The 27,071-nt window shown below is 54.2% G+C and overlaps 7 protein-coding genes across 7 annotated transcripts; 6 read left to right on the top strand and 1 right to left on the bottom strand.

The window, feature by feature from the left end:
• The first annotated feature begins 1,929 nt into the window (after positions 1-1,929).
• PV07_03712 (uncharacterized protein) lies at positions 1,930-4,544 on the top strand. The gene is made up of 2 exons (XM_016390456.1): positions 1,930-3,579; positions 3,637-4,544. Exons 1-2 carry the CDS (start codon positions 2,109-2,111, stop codon positions 3,948-3,950), a joined length of 1,785 nt encoding a protein of 594 aa, XP_016252358.1. The 5' UTR covers positions 1,930-2,108; the 3' UTR covers positions 3,951-4,544.
• Positions 4,545-6,038: 1,494 nt separating this feature from the next.
• On the top strand, positions 6,039-9,897 carry PV07_03711 (uncharacterized protein). Its single transcript, XM_016390455.1, has 2 exons — positions 6,039-7,965; positions 8,013-9,897. Exons 1-2 carry the CDS (start codon positions 6,493-6,495, stop codon positions 9,432-9,434), a joined length of 2,895 nt encoding a protein of 964 aa, XP_016252357.1. The 5' UTR covers positions 6,039-6,492; the 3' UTR covers positions 9,435-9,897.
• A 1,051-nt stretch (positions 9,898-10,948) lies between these two features.
• Positions 10,949-12,714, top strand: PV07_03710 (uncharacterized protein). Its single transcript, XM_016390454.1, has 2 exons — positions 10,949-11,718; positions 11,783-12,714. Exons 1-2 carry the CDS (start codon positions 11,106-11,108, stop codon positions 12,151-12,153), a joined length of 984 nt encoding a protein of 327 aa, XP_016252356.1. The 5' UTR covers positions 10,949-11,105; the 3' UTR covers positions 12,154-12,714.
• An 878-nt stretch (positions 12,715-13,592) lies between these two features.
• On the top strand, positions 13,593-17,331 carry PV07_03709 (uncharacterized protein; the record flags this gene model as incomplete). The annotated part of the gene is made up of 4 exons (XM_016390453.1): positions 13,593-15,376; positions 15,858-16,083; positions 16,160-16,623; positions 16,683-17,331. The coding sequence occupies 4 exons, from the start codon at positions 13,593-13,595 to the stop codon at positions 17,329-17,331; spliced, it is 3,123 nt and encodes a 1,040-aa protein (XP_016252355.1).
• Positions 17,332-17,645: 314 nt separating this feature from the next.
• On the bottom strand, positions 17,646-19,926 carry PV07_03708 (uncharacterized protein). Its single transcript, XM_016390452.1, has 2 exons — positions 19,247-19,926; positions 17,646-19,194 (listed from the first exon to the last, which is right to left on the bottom strand). The coding sequence occupies exons 1-2, from the start codon at positions 19,498-19,500 to the stop codon at positions 18,066-18,068; spliced, it is 1,383 nt and encodes a 460-aa protein (XP_016252354.1). The 5' UTR covers positions 19,501-19,926; the 3' UTR covers positions 17,646-18,065.
• Positions 19,927-21,183: 1,257 nt separating this feature from the next.
• Positions 21,184-23,583, top strand: PV07_03707 (uncharacterized protein). Its single transcript, XM_016390451.1, has 5 exons — positions 21,184-21,632; positions 21,684-22,373; positions 22,420-22,860; positions 22,957-23,062; positions 23,145-23,583. The coding sequence occupies exons 1-5, from the start codon at positions 21,199-21,201 to the stop codon at positions 23,370-23,372; spliced, it is 1,899 nt and encodes a 632-aa protein (XP_016252353.1). The 5' UTR covers positions 21,184-21,198; the 3' UTR covers positions 23,373-23,583.
• Positions 23,584-24,542: 959 nt separating this feature from the next.
• On the top strand, positions 24,543-25,861 carry PV07_03706 (uncharacterized protein). The gene has a single exon (XM_016390450.1). The coding sequence runs from the start codon at positions 24,820-24,822 to the stop codon at positions 25,717-25,719; it is 900 nt and encodes a 299-aa protein (XP_016252352.1). The 5' UTR covers positions 24,543-24,819; the 3' UTR covers positions 25,720-25,861.
• Positions 25,862-27,071: the final 1,210 nt, after the last annotated feature.

Raw genomic sequence — 27,071 nt, 5'->3', positions numbered from 1 at the left:
CTGTGACAAGGGAGAATTCGCTGGTTATTTCAGAGGTTGGTGGTCCTGCAGTGTCTGTTGGTCTGTGGAATGAGTGAAAGTGCCTCCCCGAATCCGAACAAGTCGATTCTATACCACGGCGATACCAACGCGAGATCACATCCTGTCACTAAGAACTGCTGGCTAAGGGGTCAACCTACAGAACGCAAATGGCTGGTAAGAAGAGCGTCGTGGTCACAGGTGAGTGCTTCTTCTGCAGCCAAACACCCCCCATCCCATGTGACAGACTTCCCTGACATCGACCAATTTCATACAGGAGGCGCCTCAGGAATCGGGTTGGGGATCACCCGTTCATTTGCTGAACAGGGAGCACATGTCTCTGTGCTTGATGTGAACCCAGATGGCGCCCAGATTGTCAAAGGGTTGTCGTCACAGTATCCCAGTGCTAGTTTCTCGTTCATGAAAGCCGACATCTCCAACTGGGACGAGCTGGCAGCAGTGTTTGAGCAGATCTATCGAGAACAAGGCCGGGTCGACGTGGTGATGGCCAACGCGGGGATCTCTAGAGAACCGAAATTGATCGTGGACGAGGACACGCCTTCAAAGCCACCTCTGCATACCTTGGAAGTTAATCTGATTGGAACCATATATAGTGAGTTCGAAACCGTCCCCCAAGTGAAAGGATGACCAATGACTCTCGCATAGCCGTGAAGTTGGCCATTCACTACATCAGGAAGAATCCTGTCGTGAACGGGGCCACGGTTCCTTCCAAAGGTTCCATCATTTGCACAGCATCGAACGCCGGGTTATATCCGTTCGCTGTTGCACCCCTTTATGCCGCATCCAAGTTCGGCGTCGTCGGGTTGGTGAGGTCACTCGCACGCCAACTTGAGAGGGAGGCAATTCAGATCAATGCTTTGGCCCCAGCTGTTCTCGGTAGGTTGCGTGGTGGGATCTTGTGAAGCCGAAATTGACCTCTATACCCTAGAAACAAATATCGCTCCGGACAAAGCATTGTTCAAGACGATGATTCTCACGCCCATGTCCACGCTGACACGAGGAGTCCAACAGCTTGTAGCAGATCCGTCCCTGACAGGACAGGTTGCCGAGATCCACGGGGAAAACGTATCACTGAGAGAACCGACCCCATACGTTGACGAGGACAGCGCCACGAACATTGAGACGTTCTGGTCCTTGGGATATGCTTGATGGCGCTGCGAGGGGTACGGGGAAGCTTCTGCTCACTTGGCTATCCCGGGCATCCAGTGTGAAGGCAAACCCTTGGGGGACCACGGCATTCAGTTCCTCTCAGACGAACCGTCGAAGCAGAGCCAAAGCTTTCCGATAGTACTTGCCGTTCGAGGTGGCTCTGAAATTGGACCGCGGTATACAATTTGCCAGACGCGTCTAAGCATATGATATCGTTTCATCTGCTGGTAGGAGACAGCAGCAGAGACGAATAGATTCCGCCTCCCCCAATCAAAACCCTCCCAACCCTGACTGAGCTACTTGGCAGGTAGAGAGAGAGAGCCAGACATTCTTCCACGCCGTAGTGATCGAGGCTCTCACGGCGCGGGTTTTGCTCGGGGGCCAAAGGGACGGTGCAAACAGTTGCTTGTGTCGCGGCCAGGCTGAGATTTTCCGAGAGTCGACCGGGAATCTCGAAGTCCGGGTTCGGAAACCTTTCCATGGCCTGAGACGCTGACGAACCAACCAGAGACCAAGCAGCCTCGTGGTTCCGCCCGACCGACGTATCAGGGGGCGCCAGGCACCCGGATCCGGGTCTAGCGAGCCTGTGATAGGGCCCCCAGCTGGAGACTCGGGGGCTTCTTGGGGCCTTTGGGGGTTCCACTTGCACCCATGAGGCCATCCACTACCCCGGACTTGGGACATTCAGCTCCTCGAGTGCCTCGGACCTTTGCAACACGCTTGTCTCTGGTGGGTGGCATGAGCTTCAGATCTGCGAATCCAACTCGAGAAACAGACTTATAGACCACCTCCTTCCCGTTTTGATCCCAACAGTTCTGGCAGTACATCTCCTGTACCGTCGCTCACTATCACCATGTCGTAGCTGATTGCCGTACATACGTCAGGAACAAGCAAAGCCCCCTCCCCCCAGAGTGCCCACCATGTCCTCCGCCAAATCGCGTCTGTCCAGTTTGGCAGCGCAACTCTTCCCCCCCAGCGCTCAGCTTCCGACCAGCAAGTCCATCGACAATCTCAGCATCGACAACCACACCGTGGGCACACTGTCATGGTACAACGTCCATACTCTCTCGCCGGCATTCTTTCTACCCCGCGCAGCATCCATCGAGCCTAATGCCCCGGCCATCTATCACCGCACTGCCAACAACAAGATCCTGAGAAGGTCGTATATCGAGTTCGCCGACAGAGCTCGAGGCTTCGCATATTACATCAAGAAGAAAGGATACAAGAGAATCGGGATATTGTCCACGAACACTCCGGCCTTCCTCGAGGCCATCTTCGGCATCGGGGGCGCGGGCGCAATCAACATTGCCATCAATTATCGGTTAAAAAAGGACGACATTGCCTATATCTTCGATCATGCTGATGCCGATGCGATCGTGGTCGACGCCGAGTTCGTGGACCTGCTCGATGACTACAGGCAAACCCATCCCGACGTGCCCATTATCATCGACACAGACACCGACGCCGTTGAGGGTCAGCTATGTGGACCCTTTGATGAAGCCGTGCTTGAAGGCCTCCGGTACGATACCTCACTAGGCTCTCGTGGCTGGGATGGTCTCGAGGCCATGGCCCCCGACGAACTTGCCGTTAATGCCCTGGCATACACAAGTGGCACGACCGCCCGGCCCAAGGGTGTCGAGTACACCCACCGAGGTTGCTATTTGGGAGCTCTGGGCAATGTCATCGAATCCGGTCTTGCATATCATGATGGTGACCGGTGCAGGTATCTCTGGACCCTGCCCATGTTTCACGCGATGGGTTGGACTTTCCCCTGGGCCGTGACCGCTGCGCGAGGTACACATTACTGTCTCCGCAAAATCGACTATCCAGAGATTTGGCGCCTGCTAAAGGACGAAGGCATCACTCATTACTGTGCCGCCCCGACCGTCAACACTCTTCTGTGCGCTGATGCCAATGCCCAAAAGTTGCCCATCCCTGTGCGAGTCACGGTGGCGGCCAGCCCTCCCACCGCACATCTATTTGAGCAAATGACAAACCTGAATTTGCATCCGGTACATGTTTATGGAATGACTGAGACATATGGCCCCATCACAAAAGGTTATATGCTGCCGGAATGGCACAAGTTTCCAAATGTCAAGGACAAATATGCCAAAATGGCTCGTCAAGGTCACGGCTTTATCACATCACTACCCGCTAGAGTGATCAAGACCGAGGTGCCCGACGGCACGATCATTGATGTCGAGAGGGATGGCAAGGAGATAGGAGAGATCGTGTTCAATGGCAACATTTGCGCTAGAGGGTACTACAAGGACGAAGCAGCGACAAGAAAGCTCTTCCTCGGAGGGGTGTTGCACTCCGGAGATTTGGCAGTGTGGCATGAAGATGGAGCCATCCAGATTTTGGACCGGGCAAAGGACATCATCATTTCCGGTAGGTCTTTGGCAGTAAACACGCCGTGATGCTCAAATCGCTGACTATTGTGATCAGGTGGTGAGAACATATCTTCCGTCGCCTTGGAATCGATGCTTGTCACGCACCCGGACATTCTCGAATGCGGCGTGGCTGCCGTCAGCGACAGTCATTGGGGCGAACGGCCTAAGGCCTTTATAACCGTCAAACCGAATGTTAAGGTGACGGGCGAAGATGTGATCAAATGGGCGCGTGACCACCCAGGAATCAGTCGTTTCATGGTGCCCCGAGAGGTCGAAATTGTCCCCGAGCTGCCCAAAACCAGCACGGGCAAGATCAGGAAAAATATTCTTCGGGAATGGGCCAAAGGCGCAAAGAGAGAAAAGGAGTAAGGGCATGACTCAGTGTGATCCGCGAGGCTGATGCCCAAGGATGTATGAGATCATTCTAACGTGGGGACAGCGGGCCATGGTTTCCCTACCATTCTTATCAGTGACATGCCGTATTTTTGAGCATGGTTGCAGAGTTCCATTGTTGATGTAATTCCAAGTCGTCTTATCCTTCGGAGCCTCTTTCCTCGGGTGTGAGAGCCTTTGTGGACAGAAGATCCGTTGGCAGGTTATCTTGCACGCACACGGGCCGTGTTTTTCGTCAACTGCCAAAGTTCGGATTGCAACTGCTCCTAGGTGACGGGCTGGTCGATCGACATGAAGCAGTCGCCTTGTCTTTCTGCAGGAGAGGTTCGGCTCAAGCCGGACCATCGGGATCGGCAAGATTCACAGGACACGAACTTGTCCTCGTACCTACCTATACTCGAAGCATGTGGATAGTGGACAGCCCTCGAAAGTGCGGAGCCTACTAGACGTAGTTCGGCAGTGTTTGAGCCTGTTTGCCTTTGCATCCCACAGCAACAGCCGATCCTTCAGAAGCACTGTCAATTCACTGATGTGGTCGCAGAGCCCACTCTTTCTCTTACCGAACGGCGAGTCTAATATGCAATCGACGTCGTAAGCATGCCTCTTCTGGGCCTTTCTTTAAAGAATGTAGATCTTTTTTGAACACGGAATCAAACTTCTGGCTCGGAGGATTGGGGGGACATCGGCGGGTTGGTAAACAATAGCTGCAGCCGACAGCCCTAGGCATGCATATTTCATCGGCGTCACGGAGCTTCGAATCGCCGCCCCGGTAGCCTTTCCCGTCGTATGCAGAGCACGTCATGCGGGAGAACAGGGTGGATCGTAGTTTGGTGTGAATAATGGTCAAGTGGTCTTTGCAGTATAGATGACGGGCGTGATCGGTTCGCACGAATTCCATCTGTACGAGAAGGAAAGCTCAGCAGTTGAAGGCCGATCACGGGTCTTCAGAGGAGACCCTGGTCGGGCTCGGGGAATAAGACGATCAGGGGGCACATAGTGGTCGTGTTGTGAGACTGGCATCGAGAGTACTCGTCGAGTCGTACTGCCAATAATGCTGTTTGCGAGAGCGAGGATGGGTCGAGATTCTCCAGCTGGGTCGCGGGCATCCAAGAGATAAACTGGGTCTCTTTGGGGCGTTGTTGGGTCGAGAATCAAGATCTGCTGTGCCCACTCATGGTCAGTCATTGCAATAATAGTCTGCAGTAGATTGATAGCGCATCCGGTGTATGATGTAAAAAGCGTTGTGAGTTGCAGCAAGCAAAGCCGCCATGTGGAATCTCCGGCATTGTATTTGACAGCAAGTGGCAAGGGAGTTCCTCAGAGATGCCAATAACAATGTGATGGCCCATTGCTTCGGGGGCCCTGTGGATGGGGTTGGATCTGGTCGTGGTCAAGTAACAGTGCCCAGCTTGGCTTCTTTTCGCTGGTTGAGCCTCCCTGGGGTCCTTAGCCACAGTCCGTGACGCAACTGGATGACTGGGTGAGAGGAAGTCACTGGCCCTCCCAAGTAGGGACCTCCCTAGGTAGGTAGGTAGGTAGGTAGGTAAACATCGACTACTGGTACTTGGAAGGGCCCAAACCCGGCAGCAGGAAAGCAGTATCACCAGCCAACCTTGGCAGCTGAGCTTTGTTATCACGCAGTCTGCATCCCACGTACTGCAGGTAGGGACCGGGTACAGGATAATGGAGAAGTCGTTGCTGCCCACTGCTGATCTCCCGTTAGCCAAAAGCAAGAGCTCTTGGGGGGTTTCGAGGTCCTTGTACTCCGTACTCCGTACATACCTAGCAGTTGAAAGCTATGGGTTTTGTAGTCTGGCACTTGGGTACACCAAAGCGTCCCATAGCGAAAACATTAGGTGCCTCTTTGGGGGCCCTCTGGGGAATAAAGTTGATTTGTCAGTGCCACTCCTCAGCCGGGTGAGGGTACGAAGGGGGGCGAGGTGCCCCGGGCGCGTGAACTATAGCCAGACTTGCTGCGGCTGGTCGGCCATTCAACCATTGCCCAACCCAGCGGCACTAGCCACTCTGCCACCACGACCACCGAACGCCTCCTTTCTCTCACTCCCTGACTCCTCCATCATCCGTCCGGCCCTGCATCCTTCGACCACCCGTTCTTCAACAACTCTCTGCGCCCGACACAAGCCCATTCCCGCACCACCTCTCCTAACCCCCTTCCATACCCTCATCATCCCTTTACAGCCCTCGGCGAACACTGCATGTTATATTGTCACGTTCTGCTCGAGGCTTAATGCATATGCCTAGTCTGTTTACGTCGTGACCTTTCACCGCCGCAACCGGATGCGCCGAACCCTCTACCCCCTCGAAAACCAAGCATACCGACGGCATCACCACCGAGCAATGACTCCTTACTCACGAAGTTACCTCTGAAGGCACTTTTGAGGAGTTGGTCTATGCTGCTACAGACGCACAGATCCGTGGGACTCTAGGATACTCCGTACACTCTGCTACAGTCCCAGATCTCTGCTCATTGCCGCCCACGCAGCCTGATTCCGCAAACATGACGGACGAACCGCGGTCTCGCCTTACCCCCATCCATACACGAAATCTGAGTACTGTCACCGCCGATTCGGACAGCTCAGACAGTTCTCCATGTCCAGGCGATGATGAAGACACCGATTACTTCATGGCACATGCCAATGATTCGCAGTCCTCCCTCGGCGCCATCACGACTATTCGAGAGTGCGACAACGATGTTGACCTTGAACAGGTCCATCGCCTCTCCCCCATATCCAAATTGCCTCCCGAAATCCTCATCGCTATCCTGGCAAAACTGACCACAACATCCGACCTGCGGAATTGTATGATGGTCTCCTATCACTGGGCCTTGTACACCGTGGGCATTCTATGGCATCGCCCCTTGTGCAACAAGTGGTCAAACCTGCTGAACGTTGTGGCCGCTCTGGGAAAGGGTGACAAGAGTTATTTTCCATATCATGAGATGGTCAAGAGATTGAACCTATCCGCAATTGCAGACAAGATCAACGACGGCACAGTCCAGCCATTTATGAACTGCAAGGGTGTCGAGCGCCTAACGCTGACCAACTGCTCGAACCTAACCGATTTTGGTGTTGCAGGCCTGGTGGATGGCTGCAGGAAGCTCCAAGCACTTGATGTTACCGAATTGGACGCTCTAACAGACCGCACCTTACATGTTGTGGCCCAGAATTGCGCAAAATTGCAGGGCCTCAACATCACCAATTGCTCCAACATCACCGACGAGTCTTTGATGGAGATCGCAGAGAACTGCAGGCAACTCAAAAGACTGAAACTTAATGGCGTGGTGCGAGCAACAGATCTGTCCATTACGGCGGTTGCCAGAAATTGCCGATCAATTCTAGAAATTGACCTCGCTGGCTGTCATTCCATCACTTCGGAATCGGTCACCGCACTCCTCTCCAATCTGTCTCATCTGAGAGAGCTGCGCTTGGCTCATTGCATCGATATCAACGATTCGGCCTTTACCAATCTCCCTCCCCGACTCTCCTTTGACGCGTTGCGGATTTTGGATCTGACAGCCTGCGAACAAGTCCGAGACGACGCTATTGCAAGGATCATTCCCGCCGCACCTCGTCTGAGGAATCTGGTGTTGGCCAAGTGCAGACACATTACAGATCGCGCCGTTGCCTCCATCTGCAAGCTGACCAAGAATCTGCATTACATCCATTTAGGGCATTGTATCAATCTGACGGACAATGCTGTCATTCAGCTGGTGAAGGCGTGCAATCGGATTCGATATATTGACCTGGCATGTTGCTCCCGGCTGACGGACGCCAGTGTCCGCCATTTGGCGCAACTCCCGAAGCTTCGCAGAATTGGTCTGGTCAAGTGTCAGAACTTGACAGATCAAAGTATCATAGCGCTGGCTAGAGGCCAACTTATGTTCGGCCCGGGTGGGAAGATCGGGGTGCCTTCACAATTCGTATCGCTTGAAAGAGTCCATCTCAGCTACTGCGTGAATTTGACGCTCAAGGTATGGGTAACCCAGTCGACTTGTCACTCTGTCTAATAAATGAATAGGGAATCACGGCACTTCTTCACCATTGCCCTCGGCTGACTCATCTGTCGTTGACGGGCGTGCAAGCATTTCTCCGCGATGATTTGACCTGCTTCTGCCGCGATGCTCCGGCCGAGTTTACACATCCCCAACGAGACGTATTTTGCGTCTTTTCGGGAGATGGTGTCCAACGGCTTCGTGACCACCTCTTGCGTCTTGCTGAGGATGAGGCGCAGCGAGAAAATCGTGATGCAATTGACGAGAGTCTGCTTGACGAAGCGGACAGCCCGGGCGCCGACACGATGTCGGATGATGGTACTATTGATGGCAACGAGCACTTGATCGATCCCGTGCTGAACTCCCATCGACACGGTTTGCATTTAGCGAATGCACATCTGTCACGACCCCGGACACGAAGTTTACACGATTATCCCAGCAGCTTTCACGTTGAGATGCCACTGCTGCCGTTCGATCAGGTGCAACCAATGGGCCCATGGACGCCAGGTGCATCCTTACCTCCTGAGTCTCGCACATCCCAAGCTTCGCCACACCTAAATCTCACCAATCCTAATAACCTCTATCAACCAGAGCCATACGAGCGCCGATCGCGGAGCCCTGGCTATCCCAACGCATTTGATGTATCGGCGGAATATGGCGAGCGGGCAAGGAGCACATCTCGCACACCCTCACGGAGACATACCTTGGAGTCAACTTCGAGTCTCTACGCTCCTTCTGCTCCAGTGCACGGCTCTAGCGAAGGCAGTTCTCGGCCTCTCGAAATAGGCCACTATTCCCAGGATCCTAGAGCAGGATACTTTGGGCTGGACGATCCGAGGAGATTTCCCGGCTGGTCAAATCCGCATTTGTTCTCCTCAGAACCCCCTCGAAGACATGTTCCAGGAGCATCATTCAGAAACCCTGCCGACGTCCGGCAGTCTTTTTTGCGACCTGCGCCAGGTTTCAGCGCCTTTGATGCCAACCACGAGGCAATCATGTCCACCATTCCAGGTAGTCGGCCGGGTAGTCGGCATCCATCACGATCCAACAGCCCTCACTTATCTAGGGTGAACAGCCGGTCAAGATTGAGTAATCTTCTGGCGCCTCCACGAAGTTACTCGTCAACCCCACTCAGTCAAGGAGAAGGTCCCAGGCGCAGTAGTCGGGAGCGGCGAAGCCGAGAAAGGTCCCTTTTGGAAGAAGAAGCACAACGCGAAGCAATGCTGCGAGCACTTGCAGAAGCTGACGCTGCCGACCAACTGAGACCAGACCTGCCTCGAAGTGAATCCGATCGGCAAATCGAACTGCCGTTGTTACCACCGGATTTAATAGAGCGGGTGACGAGGACACCTTTCGCGCGGCCAGAACCAACACCAGATATTCGTTTCGAAGTGGAGGATGCCGAGACTCCTGCTGATCCAGACCAGGATGTTACGATGACACAATAAGGACAGAATACATTTTCGGAAATAAGTGAAGCACACGTTTATTGAGTACATGCGGAACGCATCGAAATGACCTCAGTGAAGACGATTTTTCTACAGAGGACAGCTGGTCAGGCATCATGCTCTGTTACCAACGACGCCCATTCTAGACTATTACAATACAAGATCATGCCGTGATACGGCAACGGACAAAATCCATTTCAAGCGAGCAAGCAGAGTGTTCTGGCTTCAGAAGTGCATGTCTTTTCTCAGCAATTCAACAAAGATGAGGCATCCTAGTTGTTTTGACCGGAGTCGGCCTTGAGACACATAAAGAAAGCGTTGCATGATTACATCGAGTGTGAGCGCGGAATGCCTGTATGGAAGGCTGGAACGGGAAGCTGTGACAACATTTTTTGTCTACTTTTAGCATAGCATTTGTAACTCTGTTCAATTCATGCATGTGGTGCACCACAGATCACGTTGACTCTTTCGCGAGGGGCAAGACATTTGCGTTCTGTTATCACACTTCTAGGCTTCTGATCTCCAGCCTGCGGAAGATCTCGCCTCTCCTTGATTGCCTACGCAGTACTGAGTAGAAGCACTACGACAGTGTCCATAGTCTCCGCCAACCTAGTCACTCAGTGACGATCACAGTGATCTCCATCATTACCGACGTGAGCGTACTGACAGGGTATCCTTGATACATAACTTGTATTTGAAGACAACCGTGGGGTTATGCAAGTGCTTGATGTCGCTTCAGGGATATTCAGCCTTGCTCGAGATCGACGCAATGCATTATGTCAGCACAGCCTTACCTACATCAGCCTGTGCGTCGCGTGCCTCGTAGTGCCCCTGATGATCCTCTCCAAGAGCATGGCCGACGAGCGCGTTTCCCTTTGGCTGAATACTGTATACTCTGCAATGGAAGAAAAGCGGCAAACGAACTGAGCGATCGACTTTGCGGCAAGCCACTCCTGGTTGGGCGCTTTGTAGATGGCATTGTACTTTTGAGATGGCGAACTTAATCAAAGAGGGGCAAAGACTGCAGGAAGTGCTACAGCATTTCCCATTGGTGATTCGGAGATGTCGCCGCCAACCGCAACACTCCAGAAGGTTTGTCTTCGATGTCTAATCGTCGAGGCCAGGCCAGGTGGAATCGCCTCAAAGGGACAAGCGTGATGGAGCAATGACTTGACTGCCCAGTCCGGGCCAAGCTCGACGAATATAGCAACATTAAGCGCTCAGAACGGGCTGGCTAGCCAATAAACAGCGCCGATTTGAGATCCACTGGATAATAATGTCAGCCAATAGCATACCGTCGTCCGCCAGTGTCCTTAGATAACTGACTACAAGTAAAGGTAAGCGCTGACCCGGCCCACAAATCAATCTGCATTGCTAATTATGGATTTTCTTCGGGACTGCTGGCGTTTGGATTCTGTATTCTTCCCGAACCGCTCGCATGAGGAGGTGTTTCATGTTGGCGGGATGCATATGACACGCATACAAGTGGAAACTCAATGTAAAGGTAAGTTCACGCAGGCAAAAAATAAGGCCCAAAGAACGAGGTTCATAACATGCGATGGAACCGCCCTCTTTGCTTGACCGTTTGTTTGTCCACATCGTCTTGGAAGAGATTATGGCCTTCTGTTCGACCTCATCTCTGTCCTTGGTTCGCTGTCGTTTCTCGTGAACATGTCTCTTGCCCACGACCGAAGAGGAGGACCTGTGGCCCGCGGCAACATATGGGCCCTTGCGATATGCTTATCGCTCCTCCTCCAGCAAACCTATTCCCAGCTGGTTGGCTGCGACGTCCTGGACTGCAATGGTGGGGCCAACAACGAATGTACAATCGGCAACACGACCAGTTCATTCATCGGCACAGCCTCCTTCAACACCAGTCTGTCCCCGAACAATGAGCCGCTCACCTGGACCGTCGGGGCCTCGTCGTCGAACTCGAGCGACGTCACCTTCACGAAGAATTTCTACCTCGGCTCCCCTCCGTCGATGAACCTTGCGAACCCGACCGGATTTGCAGGCTGTGCGTTGTTCTTTGAAGGGATTGCAAGAAGTCTACCGCTCAACAGTGTCACGGAATATGGACCAGTCACATGTGGGCAGACGCTGCAGGATGCCTGTGTCAATGATATCCTGTCTCAGGCCAAGCAGCAGGTACAGACTCTTGGGTCCACAAACAATCTCGACAACCGCTCTGTGTGCACCGCTTTGCAGACTACGATGGAAGCAAACCCTCCGCAATCGTGCCAGACGATAGCAACCGTTACATGGGGAACTATTGTCCCTAAAGGTGAGTTTCAAACATATGACACCTCCAACCTCAATGGCATTACCTGCTGACATGTTCCTTCCAGAGATTACCGGTCCTCAATCCCCGGTTGACGCTCCCATCGCCCAAACTACCTGCCACCCATCGTCCAGCGTTTCGAGTGGCACAAAGTATAACATTGCCCTAATTGAGACTCAAACGGTCACTTCGGAAGATGTCTCGAGTGACATCGCGCCATTCTTCTACAGCATAACGCCAGTGCTGACCGTCTTTTACAACCCAGCTGCTTCTTCGAACGCTCAGAGTCAGGCCTTGCCGGAAGCCCATCTGACATGCGTGAAGGTGGTCGAGGACTCGAGTCTGGTGCAGCAGGTGGGCAACGGGGCAGGAGTGGTGAGCTTGCCAAGGTCCATGATGGCTTTGGTCTTGGCCATGAGCATACTCGCCCTGGTTTAAAGCCTGCTCGTCTGTGAGGAAGAAAGAGAGACTATCACATTATCTGGTCCTTATCTCCCTAAATTTTCAAAGACGAAAGGAAAAAATGTGTCGAGAAGCTCAAACGCCCTTGAACGTTCGATTACTTTACTCATCGCCACTGTCAGCGTTGATGACGGGGCACAAAAACATAAGCGGCCGCCTCCTCCGTGCACTGGTGAGACGTCCAGATGACAAACTGCTCCCGACCACGGGCCAAGGGTTTAGATTCCAGAGCGAATCGCCAAGCGAGAGAGGAGCCTACGGGCTGGTGGTCACTCGTTAGAAATATCAGCTCCAGGTCGTTGAGGAGACCTAGCACACTTAGGATCGTCGGATTCTTTGGGCGTTACAAGATTCTACAAAAAGAGGGGCTGTCGTGCATTTACGAGAAGGAATCTCTTGGTACAATCTCCATCGATTCAGGAGGCAGGCCTGACTTAACTTGACGCTTCACGCGGCAAAATATTCCACACATACCATAAATCATAGTGTCTATAGACCTTATTGCTCCCTGAGCAGGAAACAACTTCCACAACAAAATCGACTTTCTGTTCCAGGTCATGCGAGTCCTGTGTCCCCTTTGACTTCCAGAACGGTCATACTTGGGGGAAGACACTTCCTGTATTCGAGTTTGTGCCCCGTGTCAGCTTCGAATGAGGAGTGGCAAGGAATTCAGTTAACACTTCAAGCTCGCATCGCTAGTGCTGACGATTGGGAATCTTTGATGCTAGAGATAAGCTCCTCAGGCACAGCAATCGAAGTTCAGGAACATTTACCGGCCCATGAAGCTCTCGGCGCCCAAGCGGTGGGGTGGCCTGGATCTGGAAATTCGAGCGCGGAACCTGTCGCCGTTCCGTCCCCGTGGTAAACACATGAAGACCTCTCTCGGGCAGCATTCGGTGCGTGTGGCACCAATACCGGAGCCGTTGACAGTGAATACTGACCAATATTCATGACAGAAGGACTACCTCTCAATGACAAGGCATGTTGGGCATCGAAATTGAGAGAAGTTTCTGACGAGCTGTGAGGCGTAGATCTGGTTGGTGAGGAGCAGCCCGCATCAGTTGCGGAAAGTCGCAACCCCATGGCAGCAGGGAGTCATGGAGTTGGTATCCCCATGGAGAATGCTTGAGAGCCTGTCACGGGTCGTTATTGTAAATTGTGAATAGGAAGTGCCTGAAAGGTCGTGGGAGCAAAGGCAGAGGGACAGCCTTCTTGTCACATGGAGACCATGGACCACCGTATAATCTGCGCTTGAGCGCTAATGCTCCGTCGAGACCGACAACTCCTCAGTTAATGCGGAGATGGGACAGACATCGCCGTTGCAGCTCACGTCCACAATACAACCTCCTAAGCGTAGAGGCATTCCTCACCTCGTTCTCGACGGCCCTCGCGCCGATTGGGCATCACTGACTATCATGGCATTCTCCAAACTTGCCGTGCCGTCTTCCCGCCGGAGCTCGAGAGGCTCTCGGTATATCATTCGAACCCACGATTTCTTCTACTCAAGACCTCCGCGGCCGAGGTTTTTCACGCACAAGCCTTCGTTGTTAGTGGTGGCTCGACCTATTCTACGCCCGCAGCTGCCTTTCTTGTACCCTTTCCCCCGTGGCAACACCCTCCAAACACACGTCGGACGATTCATCTCAACCGAACGCAAACAGCGCTGGAAGGAACAATTCTGGCGCTATGTACGAATCAATGCCTACCTTTGGCCCACGGCTCTCCTGCTCACCATCCTTTCGATGGGCATGGTGCACACCAAGCTTGAACGAGATTATCCCACGCCCGGGGATTGGTCATTCTGGAGTCGGTGGTGGATGCGCGAGGCAAAATTCACAGAGCTTGCGGACGGCGCCAAAGTGAATCAGATCCTGACGGATTGGGCAAAGGCTGGTCGGCTATACCTGAGCGTCCTCGAAAGGCTGGAAAATGAAAAGGTGGACGGCCAGTTTCTCATCAAGCACGCGGAGACGGAGGCGTCCTCTGCGGACACGACTGAAGGGTTCGACGTGAGTGCCAAAAGTGACCAATGGCGACGAGGGTATCACGAAGCTCTTATGGGTGCTGCGCGTGTGGCTGAACATCTGGAGGGTATGTGCAAGTTGAAAGGGGACGCCAGAGGAGGCCGCGTGTATCCTTGGGAGAGTATCCCTTCACCAACCAATCCACGACCGAAGCCGCTCCCATACGATAAGAAACACGGTCATAACAGTCCACCCACATCGGAGGAAGTGGAAGACGCCTTTCTGCCCCCCTCTGTTTTTTACGAGAAGATATTGGCCACTACTGGCTTTGATACGCGGCAACGACTCGACGCGGCTCTGGCATATGCCGATTGGTGTGATTTCAAGGGGGAAAATAGCACAGCTGAAGGTCTTTACGTCAAAGCCGCAGAGATCGCTCAATCCGGTTTGCCAACGGGGACTGCAGATGTGATTGATGTTCAGACGGGGATGATTCTCAAGGGCCGAGAAGATGCCGTAAGCGACAACATTTTACGAGTCTGCACTGCATTTGGAGTTCACCATGTCAGAGACGGAAACGTGAAGAAAGCTCTTCCAGTATTTCTAAGCGTTCTGAGAGCTAGGAAGACTCTGCCTGCATCTCCCCTTGGCCCAGCCATTGGGGCATCAAAAGTCAAAGTGGAGAAGGATGAAGGCTGGTTGTCCTATGTATATGCTTTGAAAGATCTATTGGTTGAGAGGCCATATCCTCCACCTCCGCCTACTGGCAATGAAAGGCCATATCACACATTGAAGGAAGCCTGTGAAGAGGTAGGGCTCATGACATACATTGGGGAGATCCTTTTTGCCACAAGTGACAGCGAACGGGCAAAAGGCCTTAGCTGGACGAGAGACAGTGTTGAAGCTGCCGAAGCTATCATGTGGGTGATGGACGAACAAAAGGAGCAGGACGGAAGGGACCGATGCCGCGAATGTTTGGAAACCGGTCTCCAAAACTGGAAAGCTATGTCTCAACAGATGGCGCGACTTGCGGCGAAAAAGGAACAGGAAATTGAGAGCGGCAAGGGGCTTTTCGGACTCGGTCTCGGCAGAACACAACAGCTTGAAAAGGCTCGAACTGAGAGAAGGAGATGGGATGAGGAGAATCTACAGGTTGAACTGCGGAGACAGAAGACTCTACCGCTCCTGCAAGAGCCGCTGCAGGCTATCGCTGGAGGCTGGTTGTCAACTCGCGTGTGAGTGAGCTCATTGAGTGGTGACAATGAATGAATGAAGCGTTTTGTGCACAATAGAGATCTCAGCCTTCTCTTGTTGACAGGGGGCGTTCCGGACGCAAAGGTGTCAACCAGCAACTGTTGAAAATGTGCGCCCAAGCGTTGACGTGCGATCGATGCAGTATTGGACTGAGGATGTCGTCATGAGGATTGGACTGATGGTGGAGTCTGTGACTGGGCAGGCAGCGTTGTTCAAGGTTGACATTGACTACGACATGTGTTGTGACAGCACTCTGGCGACAACGGTGAAGATCATGAGAAGACGTGGTGTGTGCCTCACCCTCAAAGTCAGCCTTCCAAATCCATCTATATAATCTCCCGGGATGACGTTTCTCCGTTCCGAAAGTCCACCACAACAACATGAGGTGAGTGAACGCCATTCCACACATTGTTGAACTCGTTGTCGACCGCCTGGCACAGCCTGATACTGATCGGCGGATAGTTCTTCCGCCCCAGCAACCTTGCGGCGTCGTTGCCGCCCTGACAGCATCACCGGCACCACTCCTCCGCCCTCTCCCAACGTCGATGATCTCGAAGCCGGCGAGGTCAGGATGGAGTTTCGTCCAGTCCCGCTGCGCGTGTTGCTGAAGCGCCGCTTCATCCAGCTTCTCCTGCTCCTTTTCGTGGTGTGGTTCTTCATGTGCAAATTGACTCACTACGGCGTGTTGGTACGTATATCTGTCTCAACATCCAGGCTGCAGAGGCTGCTGCATTATCGGTGCAAACTGACACTTAGACTTGAAGTCTGGCCGTTACCTTGGGCTCTCCGCTTGCATCAACGTCGAATTCGGCTACAATCCATCCACTGCCTCCATTCCCGCATTTGAACCTCCAGAAAACTCGACCTATCGGGCACCAGACACGATCGACACCTTCCAAAACTACGCCTGGCGAAATCACAGCGAATGCCAAATCTCCTCGCTTGACTTGCACTCTGCCTTTTCTCCGTTGTGTGCTACGCGAGAGGACTTCCTACGAGCCTTCTCTGGAGGCGGGCGAATTGGGTTCGACCAGCCTTTCATTCCACTCGGGTGCGACATGCGCTGGTTCACTACAGAGGAGGTCTGCGAGATTTTCTCACGGTTTGAAAAAGTCATTGTCGTGGGTGACAGTATGATGAGACATGTGGTGGGGGCGTTGAACGTGCTTCTGCGCAAAGATCTCGGATACGGAGCAGTGACGAACTGGAACTTCGATGACCAGGAATTGTATGTCCAGGCTTGCCTGACTGAACTCTACTCTTGCTGACCGGTGACCCACAAACCAGGCGCGACTGCTTCTGCAACCACCAGATGGACGTCAAATCCTGCTCTGTACAAGGCATCTTCTCCACCTCCTCGGTCCTGGAACACGACCCGTCGAGCTTGTCGTGCTCGCGCGAAAGCCCCATCGACCTAGTCATCGAGATGATGCTCCGCTTCCCGCTCGACAACGAGGAGGTAAACCGCTACAAGGCCCTGCTGTCCCCGACCAAACCCGGCAAACCGTACGCTTTCATCTTCGGCCATGGCCTGTGGAACGACCTCGACCTCCAAGCCACGCTGAACTGGCTGGACGGCATCCTGACGCACACGCTCGTCCAAGCCCCCTACCTCCTGTCCTCCGCCGCGGCCGCGGAGACCAAGCAACGCGCCCACTCCCACTCCCTCTGGCCGCGCCTGTTCATCACGCCAAACGCCGCGGGCGTGAGGAAGCCGGACGAGTGGCTCGTCAGCCAGGGCGACAAGGCGCTCATGATCTTCGAGGAGAGCGTGCGCGCCGAGGCCGCCCACAGAGGCGTCGAGACCATGGGCACCTGGAACATGAGCGTGCAGGCCTCCAAGTACGACGGCGTGCACTTGGACTTGAAGGGCAATCTGGTCAAGGCCATGGGGGTGGTCAATTGGCTGAATCTGGTCGATGTGCACGCCTGGTGAAAATGAACGGGAGGGGGTAACCGCCAAACATACACAAATGTCAAATGAAGAATGAAATGAACTGAGATGGAAATGGAGATCAGCAATGTGTCAAAACGCCACAACAGGCGTAGACGGAGCCCGTCTGTAGAATGAACCTGTGCTCTCCGTGGACTCATATTCTCCCATTGTCTCCACGACTCCTTCCCTCTGCCGTGTCCACAACTTGACTTGCACGAGACTCCAATGTGCTTACAGTATAGCGTTCGTCATTCTCACACCCGCCTCGTCTCTCTTGTCCATTCATTCACTTCATCGGGTCGCTGTGCGCAGACGCATCTGCGGCATCTGCGGCATCTGCGGCATCTGCGGCATCTGCTGCGGGTATATAATATTCAAGTGCGACCACCACCCCTCTCTTATTTCGCAGGTGCATCCATCCGCTTGAGAACGCAATGCTGCGTCGTTTCCAAGTAGATAGACAGACCGAGGCATCCAAGACGGGGCCACGCCTATCGAAGCTTCAGATGTGTTTCTGAAGCGGACTAAAACGTCCACGTCGTGCGTGCGAGGGAATGTGTCTTGCAAGACAGCGTCGTGGCACCTGAGCGGATGTGGTGTCCTCCTGGCTATCTAGATAGATTGATAGCTGACCAGGTGTAGTGAGGCCCTTTGCCCTCACTGCCAAAAGGGGCTGCTATCATCCCCAATGGTTGGGCCTAGCTGCGAGAGGGATCCTCGGGGAACTCTTTTCTTCAGGCGCGCTTCAAGGGTTGCCAGCCGGCGACGACGACGCGGGCCCAGAGCAGCAAGGAGCCGGTGACGAGGATGGCGGCACCGCTCCAGAGCTGCACGCCCCACCACTGGCCGGTGCTCTTGAGGATGGCGCCGGAGACGGGGGTGCCGACCAGCAGGCCAAAGGCGCTGATGAAGAAGCACTGGCCCATGCGGGTGCCGATCTTGCTCATGTCGCGGGTCAGGGTGACGACGGCGACCGGGGGCAGCGAGACGAAGCCGCCGCTGAAGAAGCCGTAGACGAGGGCAAAGGCCAGCAGGCCGCCGAGGCTCTTGATGCCGATCCACACGAGGGCCAGCACGGCCGCGATGATGGCGCAGGGGACCAGCACGTTCAAGGGCCCGACCTTGTCGGCGATGCTGTTCGGGATGATCCGCCCGGGGATGCTGGCCGCGTTGATGATGGGGAGCAGGTAGAAGGCCAGGTTCTCGCCCGTGATGCCGTTCTGGATCGCGTAGGGCCCGATGTAGTACAGCGGGCCGTACAGGCCGACGAAGCCGAAGAACATGCTGACGCAGAAGAGGGTGTAGGGCAGCTCGCGGAACGCGGCGAGGTCGGTCAGGGGCCGGCGCGCCTTGGGCAGCACGCGCGGCTTCATGACCAGCACCGAGAACCACACGGTCACGAAGGAGATGAAGCCGATGGTGCGCGTCGCCCACGCGAACCCGACCTCCTGCTGCATGCGCCGGAACACGATCGGGTAGATCAGCCCGCCCAGGCTCGAGCCGGACGCGGCCAGCCCGTTGGCGAGCGCCTTGCGCGACGAGAAGTACTGCGGCAGGATGGCGACCGAGGGCACGAACACGCAGCCGTTGCCCACCCCGACGCAGAACGCCTGCGCCAGCATCGTCTGCCAATACTCCTTGGCCAGCGACGTCATCATGAACCCGAGCGGGACGAGCACGGCGCCGATGGTGATCAGCTCTCGAAAGTAGCCCGAGTCGTACAAGGGGCCCGAGACCAGCCCGACGAGCAGCAGCAGGAAGGCCTGGATGGACCCGATCCACGAGATGTCGCTTGGTGAGGCGTGCCAGAGCGGGTTGGTCTCGTAGTAAGTCTGGAAGACGCCAAAGGCGTTGACGGTACCCCTGGGCTTTGGTCAGTCGAGGAGCACTCCTCAGGTCGGGGTCAAGGGCCTACCAGGAATTGAAGAAGAGGAAGAAGGAACCGACAACTTGCATCCAGGCACGCGTGCCGCCATTGGGAGGGGGGCCCGGGTCGTCGCGGTCTTCCTCTCCCAGACCTCCATGGTCCGAGGCGGGGGTGATGTTGATATTTGCCTCTGCGTCGATAGCCTTGTCCAGGTTCGACTCGACCCGGATCATGTCTGGCCTTGAGGCCGCTGATAGATGTTTCTCGTCGAGTTCATCTTCGAGGATGGTGGAAGAGCTCATGATTGGCAGAGGCGGTAGCCGAGGGGTCGAGAGGGCTTGCACGAGCTCGGGAAAGGGCTAGGAACGGCACAGCAGTTCGAGAGGGATGTTGAGATCTCATACGGATCGAGCCGCACAACGGGGTTTTGACGAGACTCGCAAACGCATGGCAGAACTTCCCGATGTAGCAAAGAAGCAGGACATGGGAAACGATTTAAAAGCAAAAACGGTACTTTTTTTTTGCGACGCCAGGGACAGGAAAAAGTGGAACAAGGGCCTCTCTCTCCCACCTGGCAATTCATGGATCGAGGCAACCGACATTGTGGAAGAGAGCGGGGATGGACGAGTTGCAATCTGTGGCATCTGCAGAGCACCGAGGCCCAGCTGTGTGGACGGAGAAGATCTGCTGTTTGGGGGGTTCGAGGGAGCAGGGAGCAAAAAGACGGTGGATGAATAATGGGACGAGGAGTCATAGACATTGACACCCACTGGGAGGCACTCCATGGCGCCTGGAGATGGGGCACGTCGTCGATGCAATGATGAGAAAATGGGCAAAAGGGAGCAAAAGGGATGCCGAACATCCGTGTGCCCGCCGCGAGATTCTGTGCCTCTGTGCCTCTCTGGTCCTTGCGGTGTGCGGTCCGCAGTGTAGTACTATGCGTATTCGTGAGCGTATGCCGGCTGTTGTGGCCATGGCTTAGGCTAACAAGGAGTCAAAAGGCCCTGGGAGACGGTAGCCGACAGTAGTGGGCAGCGTGCCGAGTATGAGTACAAGGCATTGCCGGGGTCTGTACCGACACACATTCCACCGGATCAGGATGGCCATAATGGGTCGGTGAGGTGGTCTTGGGGGATGGGAGATTTTGTTGTCCATCACACACATATATTCACAATATATATATCCATCAGCCATGTGAGATGTGGTCGATGGGGGAGATTCTGATTCGCCGCCAGCCGGTAAGACGAACAACAAGGTGGCCTGAAGGTTGGAGATGAGATGCCAGGAATCCTTCCACGATGGTTATTGACACGCACCTGGTCTTTGCATCCAGTAGAAGAAGACATGGCCATCGATGCCCTGTGCATACCATTGTCATCATCGCTCACAAGGCTGATTACAGATAGGAATGGGGATTCGATTGCTCCTAAACGAGGACTTTACGAAGACCGTTCGACCCTGGTGGAAGGCCTCTTCCTCGGCAACGTTCCTCTGTGACACGATCTGGGGCTGTGGGGATGGAGCACTGGGCAGTCCTAGGTACATCCCACTTCCCAGCATCAACAAGGCTCCCGTTGGTAATCAGCAAAGGCGAGGCTCCGAGTACGAGCAGAACCAATCGTCCCCTCCTTTTCGTCATCTCTCAAAAGACTCTTTGTTAGTAACTGTAACGTGAGATTGAGCTTGCTTCACTGGCGAATTCCTTCGACCACCTAATCTGCTGCTGTTCAACCTCCCAACACCAATGGAGCTCGCCGACTGCTACTGTGGCTTTCCTCTAGCTCCGCCGATCCTCGACACAGGCTGCCACAACCGGTCTGGCGCCGGTGCTGCGTTGCTTCCTGCCTTATCGTTTGTATGCGAACTATCCGTGCATCTCAACCACGTGCGCCTCCACTGGACTGCTGCTGGTTATCTCTGCAGGAACGAGGACGGCAGAAGCAAGGAAGTTTGGGCTGTATTCCCGTGCTCATGGAGGGTATAAAGCCTTCGCTTGAGCCATGGCGGGTGAGGCTGTTCTTGCTGGACCTTGGCAAAGCTTGACACAGTCGTTCTTTTGGCCCAAGCCATCAGTCGACATGAAGACCAGAGTCGCCGGTGCAGCTCTGTGCTGCTTGTTGGCCGCCCTCGCCGAAGCTGCGCCCGTGGTCGATACCACCTACGCCTACACAGGCCCGGCCATCCCCGTGGGAGACTGGGTTGACCCGACGGTGAATGGAAATGGCAAAGGATTTCCTCGACTGGTAGAGCCACCAGCAGTCGCTCCGTCAACCAAGAACCCGACGAACAATGTCAACGTGATCCAGCTGTCCTACCTCCCAAATGGCATCAACATTCATTATCAGACTCCTTTCGGCCTGGGAGAGCTTCCGACAATCATGTGGGGGACTACAGCTGGCAAGCTGGACAATGCAACCCACGGCTATACGCACACGTTAGTACTTGACCCCCTGCGCTCCGAGACAAATGCTAAGACCAGCTTCAGATATGATCGAACGCCACCTTGCTCTCTCGTGGCCGTGACTCAATGCAGCCAGTTCTTCCACGACGTTCAGGTCACCGGTCTCAAACCAGGCACGACGTACTACTACCAGATCCCCGGGGCCAATGGCACGACAACGTCCCCGGTCATGAAGTTCACCACAGCCCTTGCAGCTGGTGACGAAACTCCATTCTCCATGGCTGTCCTCAATGATATGGGATACACCAATGCAGCAGGTACGTTCCAGCATCTCACCCAAGCTGTCGACGAAGGTGTCGCCTTCGCCTGGCACGGAGGAGATCTCAGCTACGCCGATGACTGGTACTCGGGCATTCTTCCCTGTGAAAGTGATTGGCCCGTTTGCTACAACGGCACGTCGACACAGCTGCCTCCCGGGGACTTCCCCTCAGCCTACAACGACCCGCTGCCAGAAGGAGAAGTCCCTAACCAAGGAGGCCCACTGGGTGGCGACATGAGCGTCCTGTACGAGTCAAACTGGGACCTGTGGCAACAGTGGATAGGCAAAGTTACCAACAAGGTCCCATATATGGTGATACCAGGGAACCACGAGGCCGCATGTGCAGAATTCGACGGGCCCGGGAATCCACTCACGGCCTACCTCGACGGCGATCAGTCCAATGCAACAGCAGCGAATAGCAGTCTGACATACTACAGCTGCCCCCCATCACAGAGGTGAGTTCAACCACATCCGCACTTACTCGATACTAAATAATGCCAGAAACTTTACCACATACCAACACAGGTTCTACATGCCCGGCGACGAGACAGGAGGCGTTGGTAACTTCTGGTACTCATTCGACTACGGCATGGTCCATTTCATCGCCATTAACGGAGAGACCGACTTCCCCAACAGCCCTGAATACCCATTCGAAGCCGACCTGAAGGGCAACGAAACGCACCCGACCGAATCGCAGACCTACGTCACCGACTCCGGACCCTTTGGTGCCGTCAACGGAAGCTACAGCAAAGTCCAATCGTATCAACAATACCAATGGCTGGTCAAGGATCTCGCCAACGTCGACCGATCCAAGACACCATGGGTGATCGCCATGAGCCATCGTCCCATGTACAGTTCCGAAACGTCCAGTTATCAGACATATGTCCGTAACGCGTTCGAGGCCTTGCTCCTCGAGAACAACGTCGACATGTACTTGTCAGGGTAAGTTGTTATCTTCCCTTGGCCCTGCATTCATCCCTCGCAACCTATCTCCCTTGCTCTGTAGCCTGTAGGAGATGCTAAATCTTACTGTCCCAGCCATATCCACTGGTACGAACGCCTCTGGCCGCTCGGCGCCAACGGCACCATCGACTCGACATCCATTGTCAACAACAATACGTATCTAACCAACCCCGGCAAATCCGTAAGTTTCTATTCCCAATTCTACTCGTGCTTCGCGGCATTTGAGAGCTGGAAGCGTAGGACTGACCACGTACCAAACCCAGATGACGCACATCATCAACGGAATGGCAGGCAACATCGAGTCTCACAGCTTTTTGGACGCCGACGAGCCGATCAAGAACATCACAAATGTTCTGGACCAAGAACACTACGGGTTCAGCAAATTGACCGTCCTCAACGCTACCGCCTTGAAATGGGACTTCATCCGCGGCGACGGAGCCGGTATAGGAGATTCCTTGACCTTGTTGAAGAAGGGATGCTACAACTTCTAAAGCGGCCGAGGGTATAGGACAAGCGCACATACTCCCTCTGATGGCTTTTGACGCGCGCGGACCCATCGGCAAGCAGTTTGTACATAGAGCCACCGACCTGCAGGTAGCATGCATTGTCGAAAAGAAGTCCCAGCATGAGACACCCAAGATAGAGCGCGTAGTAATCACTGGGTAATATCTAATCCAAGCCTTTGCTACGGGAAGAAGCGACTACCAGTAACTCTTCAGAAGACAACCAGCCCCGACGGGAAAGAGGTGATTTATTGAGGGGTTTCTGGCGTTGTTCGGTCTTGCACGATCTTTTCAGTCATGCCATTGAATATGCAGATAGTCCTGTGAAAAGGACATTATACCGCTCCCTCTTTAATCGTTTGCGGTCACGATCATTCTTGGACGAGATCTGGGTGCCCGCGATCATGGTCAATTCGACATCGACTTAGGTCAGCACTTCACTTTTCAAGCACCAGTCGAATGCTGGACGGGTTGCGCCCTCTCGCTCCTCGACAGGATGGAATGATGGCAGCAATCGAGATGGACCTAAGCAAGAATAATGGGAAGCGAAGAAGAACAACAGCCGAAGCGACAACCTTCCGAGTCTTGCTTAGCATGGGGGCTGACGATCGCTTGGGCGGCAAATGACTGCGGCTTTCCCACCTGAAACGACCCTTTTCATCTGTCGCCCTCTGATGCCAAACATGAAACACCCCCTCAAGACCCCCCTTGATCTCTGCCACAATTAGAACGCCATCCGCCCATCCAGAAGGGCCAGAGGTCGATGACGCGATCCCTGTCGAGCCTTCCACGCCCGCACCCGCGTCCATTGGCTATCATGGCTCCTCGCCCGACGCCCCGGCCTGAGGCTCTGATTTTACCCGCGTGCGTTGGGACAAGAATAGTTTGCGCGGCCGCGAACAAACCTCGACCCGACCGTATCGACCAACCCGCCAAACCGCGATCCTCAACCTGCGCATTGCCATGTCCATGCACTGGTCGAGGTTCTGCCTTGTGCCTTGTGCGCCTCGCCTTACACGGCCACCCTAGAGAGCCGTGCAATCAGCCAGCATGGCACAGAGTTACTTGCTTGGTTGGCCAGCCCCAGCCCCATGATGTCTGTGGCATCTGCCGCTGACCACTGTCGAGGACGTGTTGTTTGCGGCAAAACCAAACGAGTCGAAACCCCCAGGTAGGGCGTGCCCAAAAGGAACATAGATATCAATGGGCTTCTTTGCCTCGTGTTACTCCTCAGGATTGTTTCTTTTTGAGCTCTGCATCTATCTCCCTTCGATCCTTTCTGTTTTTTGATATTGTTTCCATTTCAGCGGTGCTGACACTGTTGGTCTCTTTCCCGGGCTACGTCTGTCCTTACCACTCGGGCCTTTTGCTTATTGCGCTGGACGCTGGACACTCGTCGTTACTAAAAAGACAATCATAATCTCTAATCTCAGACATGGCAATGGATCCTCGTCGGAAGAGCACAGGCAACGGAGCCTTCCTCATCTCCAATGCTCGCTCTCAATCTACCACAAAGACGGACACCGCACTTCCGCCTCGACCTCGCAACCGAGTCTTATACCGACTACACAAATTCCGGACCGTCCTGCTGCCAATCCTCCTGGTCTTGACCTTCAGCACGTTGATCCTGGCGGCCATCTACGCCTATTGCGTCGCGAAGCCCTACACGGATATCGCAGACCGTCTGGCGACGGACGTCGACGCCGAAGCCAATTCTTCCATCTTCGGCAAACGGGACACGGCACCCTATGCCTCCAACTCGGTATCGAGCCCGGCGCCCTCGACGACCAACACGTCCATCTATGCCGCTGAAACCCAGCCCGAAACCGCCCTCCTGTTCTATGCTCTTACCGCTCCGGGTCTTTCTCTGATCCACCTCGTCCTGGAGCTCACCATGCACCACAACACCCCTCGGCTCCTTTCCCTTCGCAAGGCCTACATCGCCTTGCTCGCGACTTCCTCCCTCCTCGTCTGTGGCTGGATCACCTCCCTCTCCCTGTGGATGCACTGCGAACTCCCCATCTTCAACCAAAGCATCCCCGGCCAGGCCGTGTGCCCCGTGCAAGTCAGGGGCCACTTCATGTATGGCATTCACGAAGTCAGCATTGCAAGAATCGTCGTGGGTTGGCTTGCCGTCATCATGTACGCAGGTCACATGGTGGTGACGGTGATGGGTTACCGGGCACAAAGGAGGATCTGGAGGATCATTGGTCCTCAAAAGGGCGATGGTGATGTGGAAATGGCACATGGGGAGGCGAGGGTTACTGTGGTCAAATTCGGGGACAATGTGAAAGCCCGTGACGGAGCGTTGGCGAAGGAGACGGCCGTGGTATGACGTTGTCGCGGACCCATGAAATTATGAAACTTGCTATCCACGGCGTAATGTAAATATAACCGGCTACTGGGATAGCCATTTTGTTGAAAAAGGGATGGGATACATCGTGATCTTACCTTGATCACCACACATTGGCGACGCACCATCGCAAAGCAATAGGTACGCATAAGTCAGAAGCTGTGAATGATAATGTCCCGACCCTGACTGTAGTCCAGGTCAAGAGATTGATGGTTGCATCAGTGAGGATCGGAAGCTACTTGAGCCTCATCGTATTTTATTGAAGAACTCTCTGTTGTGCAACGGATATCTTCCACCACCATCACCAGGACATCGCTGCTGAGCCCCGTTTTTTTTTCTTTGGTTCTCCCCAGATCTATTTTTATGTTGGTCGGTCAATGCAGTGCGGGTGATTGTTTTGCATAGCTTTTCAGTGCGACAGGACCGCGTGTTGGGCGTGTACGTTAATTGGCAGGTGGCGTTGAGTTGCTCCGAACGGGAGAAGAAAGGATAATTGGAGAGCGACGAAGCAGCAAACAACGAGTGGATGGCCATGTGGGCGCCAGGTTGCATGATTGGTGACAGATTGCATTGTTGACGAGGCGGGCGGAATGATGGGGGGGAGAGAGGTTCTTGGCACGCCAATCGCCAGCCTTGCCAGAAGTTATATATCCAGCCTTGCCCCCCGGCAAACCAAAGACCTCACCCTCAGTTCCAGATATTCACTCCCTCACAGCCAGACCTTCCCTACTTGTTTTCCCATGTCACATGCCCCTGCCCCGTTATTATTATGATATTAATTACTCCGACTCAATTCATGTCAACAATTGTCGGATCAGGACTGCATCACAACAGCTTTTCCACCACTTCGAATTTGATGACTGCAATCTGCGTTGTTAACACCAACCAAACAACAGGCCTCATAGTGAGAGAAGTGCAAGGGAGAAATTGGGGTTGAGCGCTCAAGGAGGAAGAAAGAGATGGAGGTCGAGCAGGAGGGGTCCGCGTCGAGAGGGGAGAAGGTCCGCAAGGTCCGGGATTCGAATCACAAAAAAAACCAAAAAACACTTAATAAAACCCCTCCGGGGTTTTCCCTGAATCTCAGGTTTTTTGCCAATTTTTTTGTTTGTGTGGGTGTGTGTGTGTGTGTGGAATGGTGTCCTCCCTTCACATATCGAGGGCCACTCCCACCGGCTAACCTTGGCGTGAGTCTCTACCAAACTTGCCAAACACACCAAACAAAACTCTTTTTGCCTGCCTACCGCTGGGCCAGCTCGAGGCGAGCTTTGGGCAGTTCTCGTTTCAGTGGATCAGTCTACCCCGTCCCACTTGTCCGAACCTGCTCGCTTGCTCGC

The sequence above is a fragment of the Cladophialophora immunda genome (assembly GCF_000835495.1).
Source record: "Cladophialophora immunda strain CBS 83496 unplaced genomic scaffold supercont1.2, whole genome shotgun sequence".
In the NCBI taxonomy this organism is placed as follows: Eukaryota; Fungi; Ascomycota; class Eurotiomycetes; order Chaetothyriales; family Herpotrichiellaceae; genus Cladophialophora; species Cladophialophora immunda.
Note: the sequence above shows the minus strand (reverse complement) of the source record. Positions and strands in the feature narration are given on the sequence as shown.

Coding starts and splice junctions, on each gene's coding strand:
- PV07_03712 (XM_016390456.1), top strand. CDS start 2,109: ATGTCCTCCGCCAAATCGCGTCTGTCCAGTTTGGCAGCGCAACTCTTC. Junction 3,580..3,636: donor AAAGGACATCATCATTTCCG/GTAGGTCTTTGG, acceptor TATTGTGATCAG/GTGGTGAGAACATATCTTCC.
- PV07_03711 (XM_016390455.1), top strand. CDS start 6,493: ATGACGGACGAACCGCGGTCTCGCCTTACCCCCATCCATACACGAAAT. Junction 7,966..8,012: donor GCGTGAATTTGACGCTCAAG/GTATGGGTAACC, acceptor ATAAATGAATAG/GGAATCACGGCACTTCTTCA.
- PV07_03708 (XM_016390452.1), bottom strand. CDS start 19,500: ATGAGCTCTTCCACCATCCTCGAAGATGAACTCGACGAGAAACATCTA. Junction 19,195..19,246: donor TTCCTCTTCTTCAATTCCTG/GTAGGCCCTTGA, acceptor ACCAAAGCCCAG/GGGTACCGTCAACGCCTTTG.
- PV07_03710 (XM_016390454.1), top strand. CDS start 11,106: ATGTCTCTTGCCCACGACCGAAGAGGAGGACCTGTGGCCCGCGGCAAC. Junction 11,719..11,782: donor GGGAACTATTGTCCCTAAAG/GTGAGTTTCAAA, acceptor TGTTCCTTCCAG/AGATTACCGGTCCTCAATCC.
- PV07_03707 (XM_016390451.1), top strand. CDS start 21,199: ATGGCGGGTGAGGCTGTTCTTGCTGGACCTTGGCAAAGCTTGACACAG. Junction 21,633..21,683: donor ACCCACGGCTATACGCACAC/GTTAGTACTTGA, acceptor GACCAGCTTCAG/ATATGATCGAACGCCACCTT. Junction 23,063..23,144: donor TAACCAACCCCGGCAAATCC/GTAAGTTTCTAT, acceptor TACCAAACCCAG/ATGACGCACATCATCAACGG.
- PV07_03706 (XM_016390450.1), top strand. CDS start 24,820: ATGGCAATGGATCCTCGTCGGAAGAGCACAGGCAACGGAGCCTTCCTC.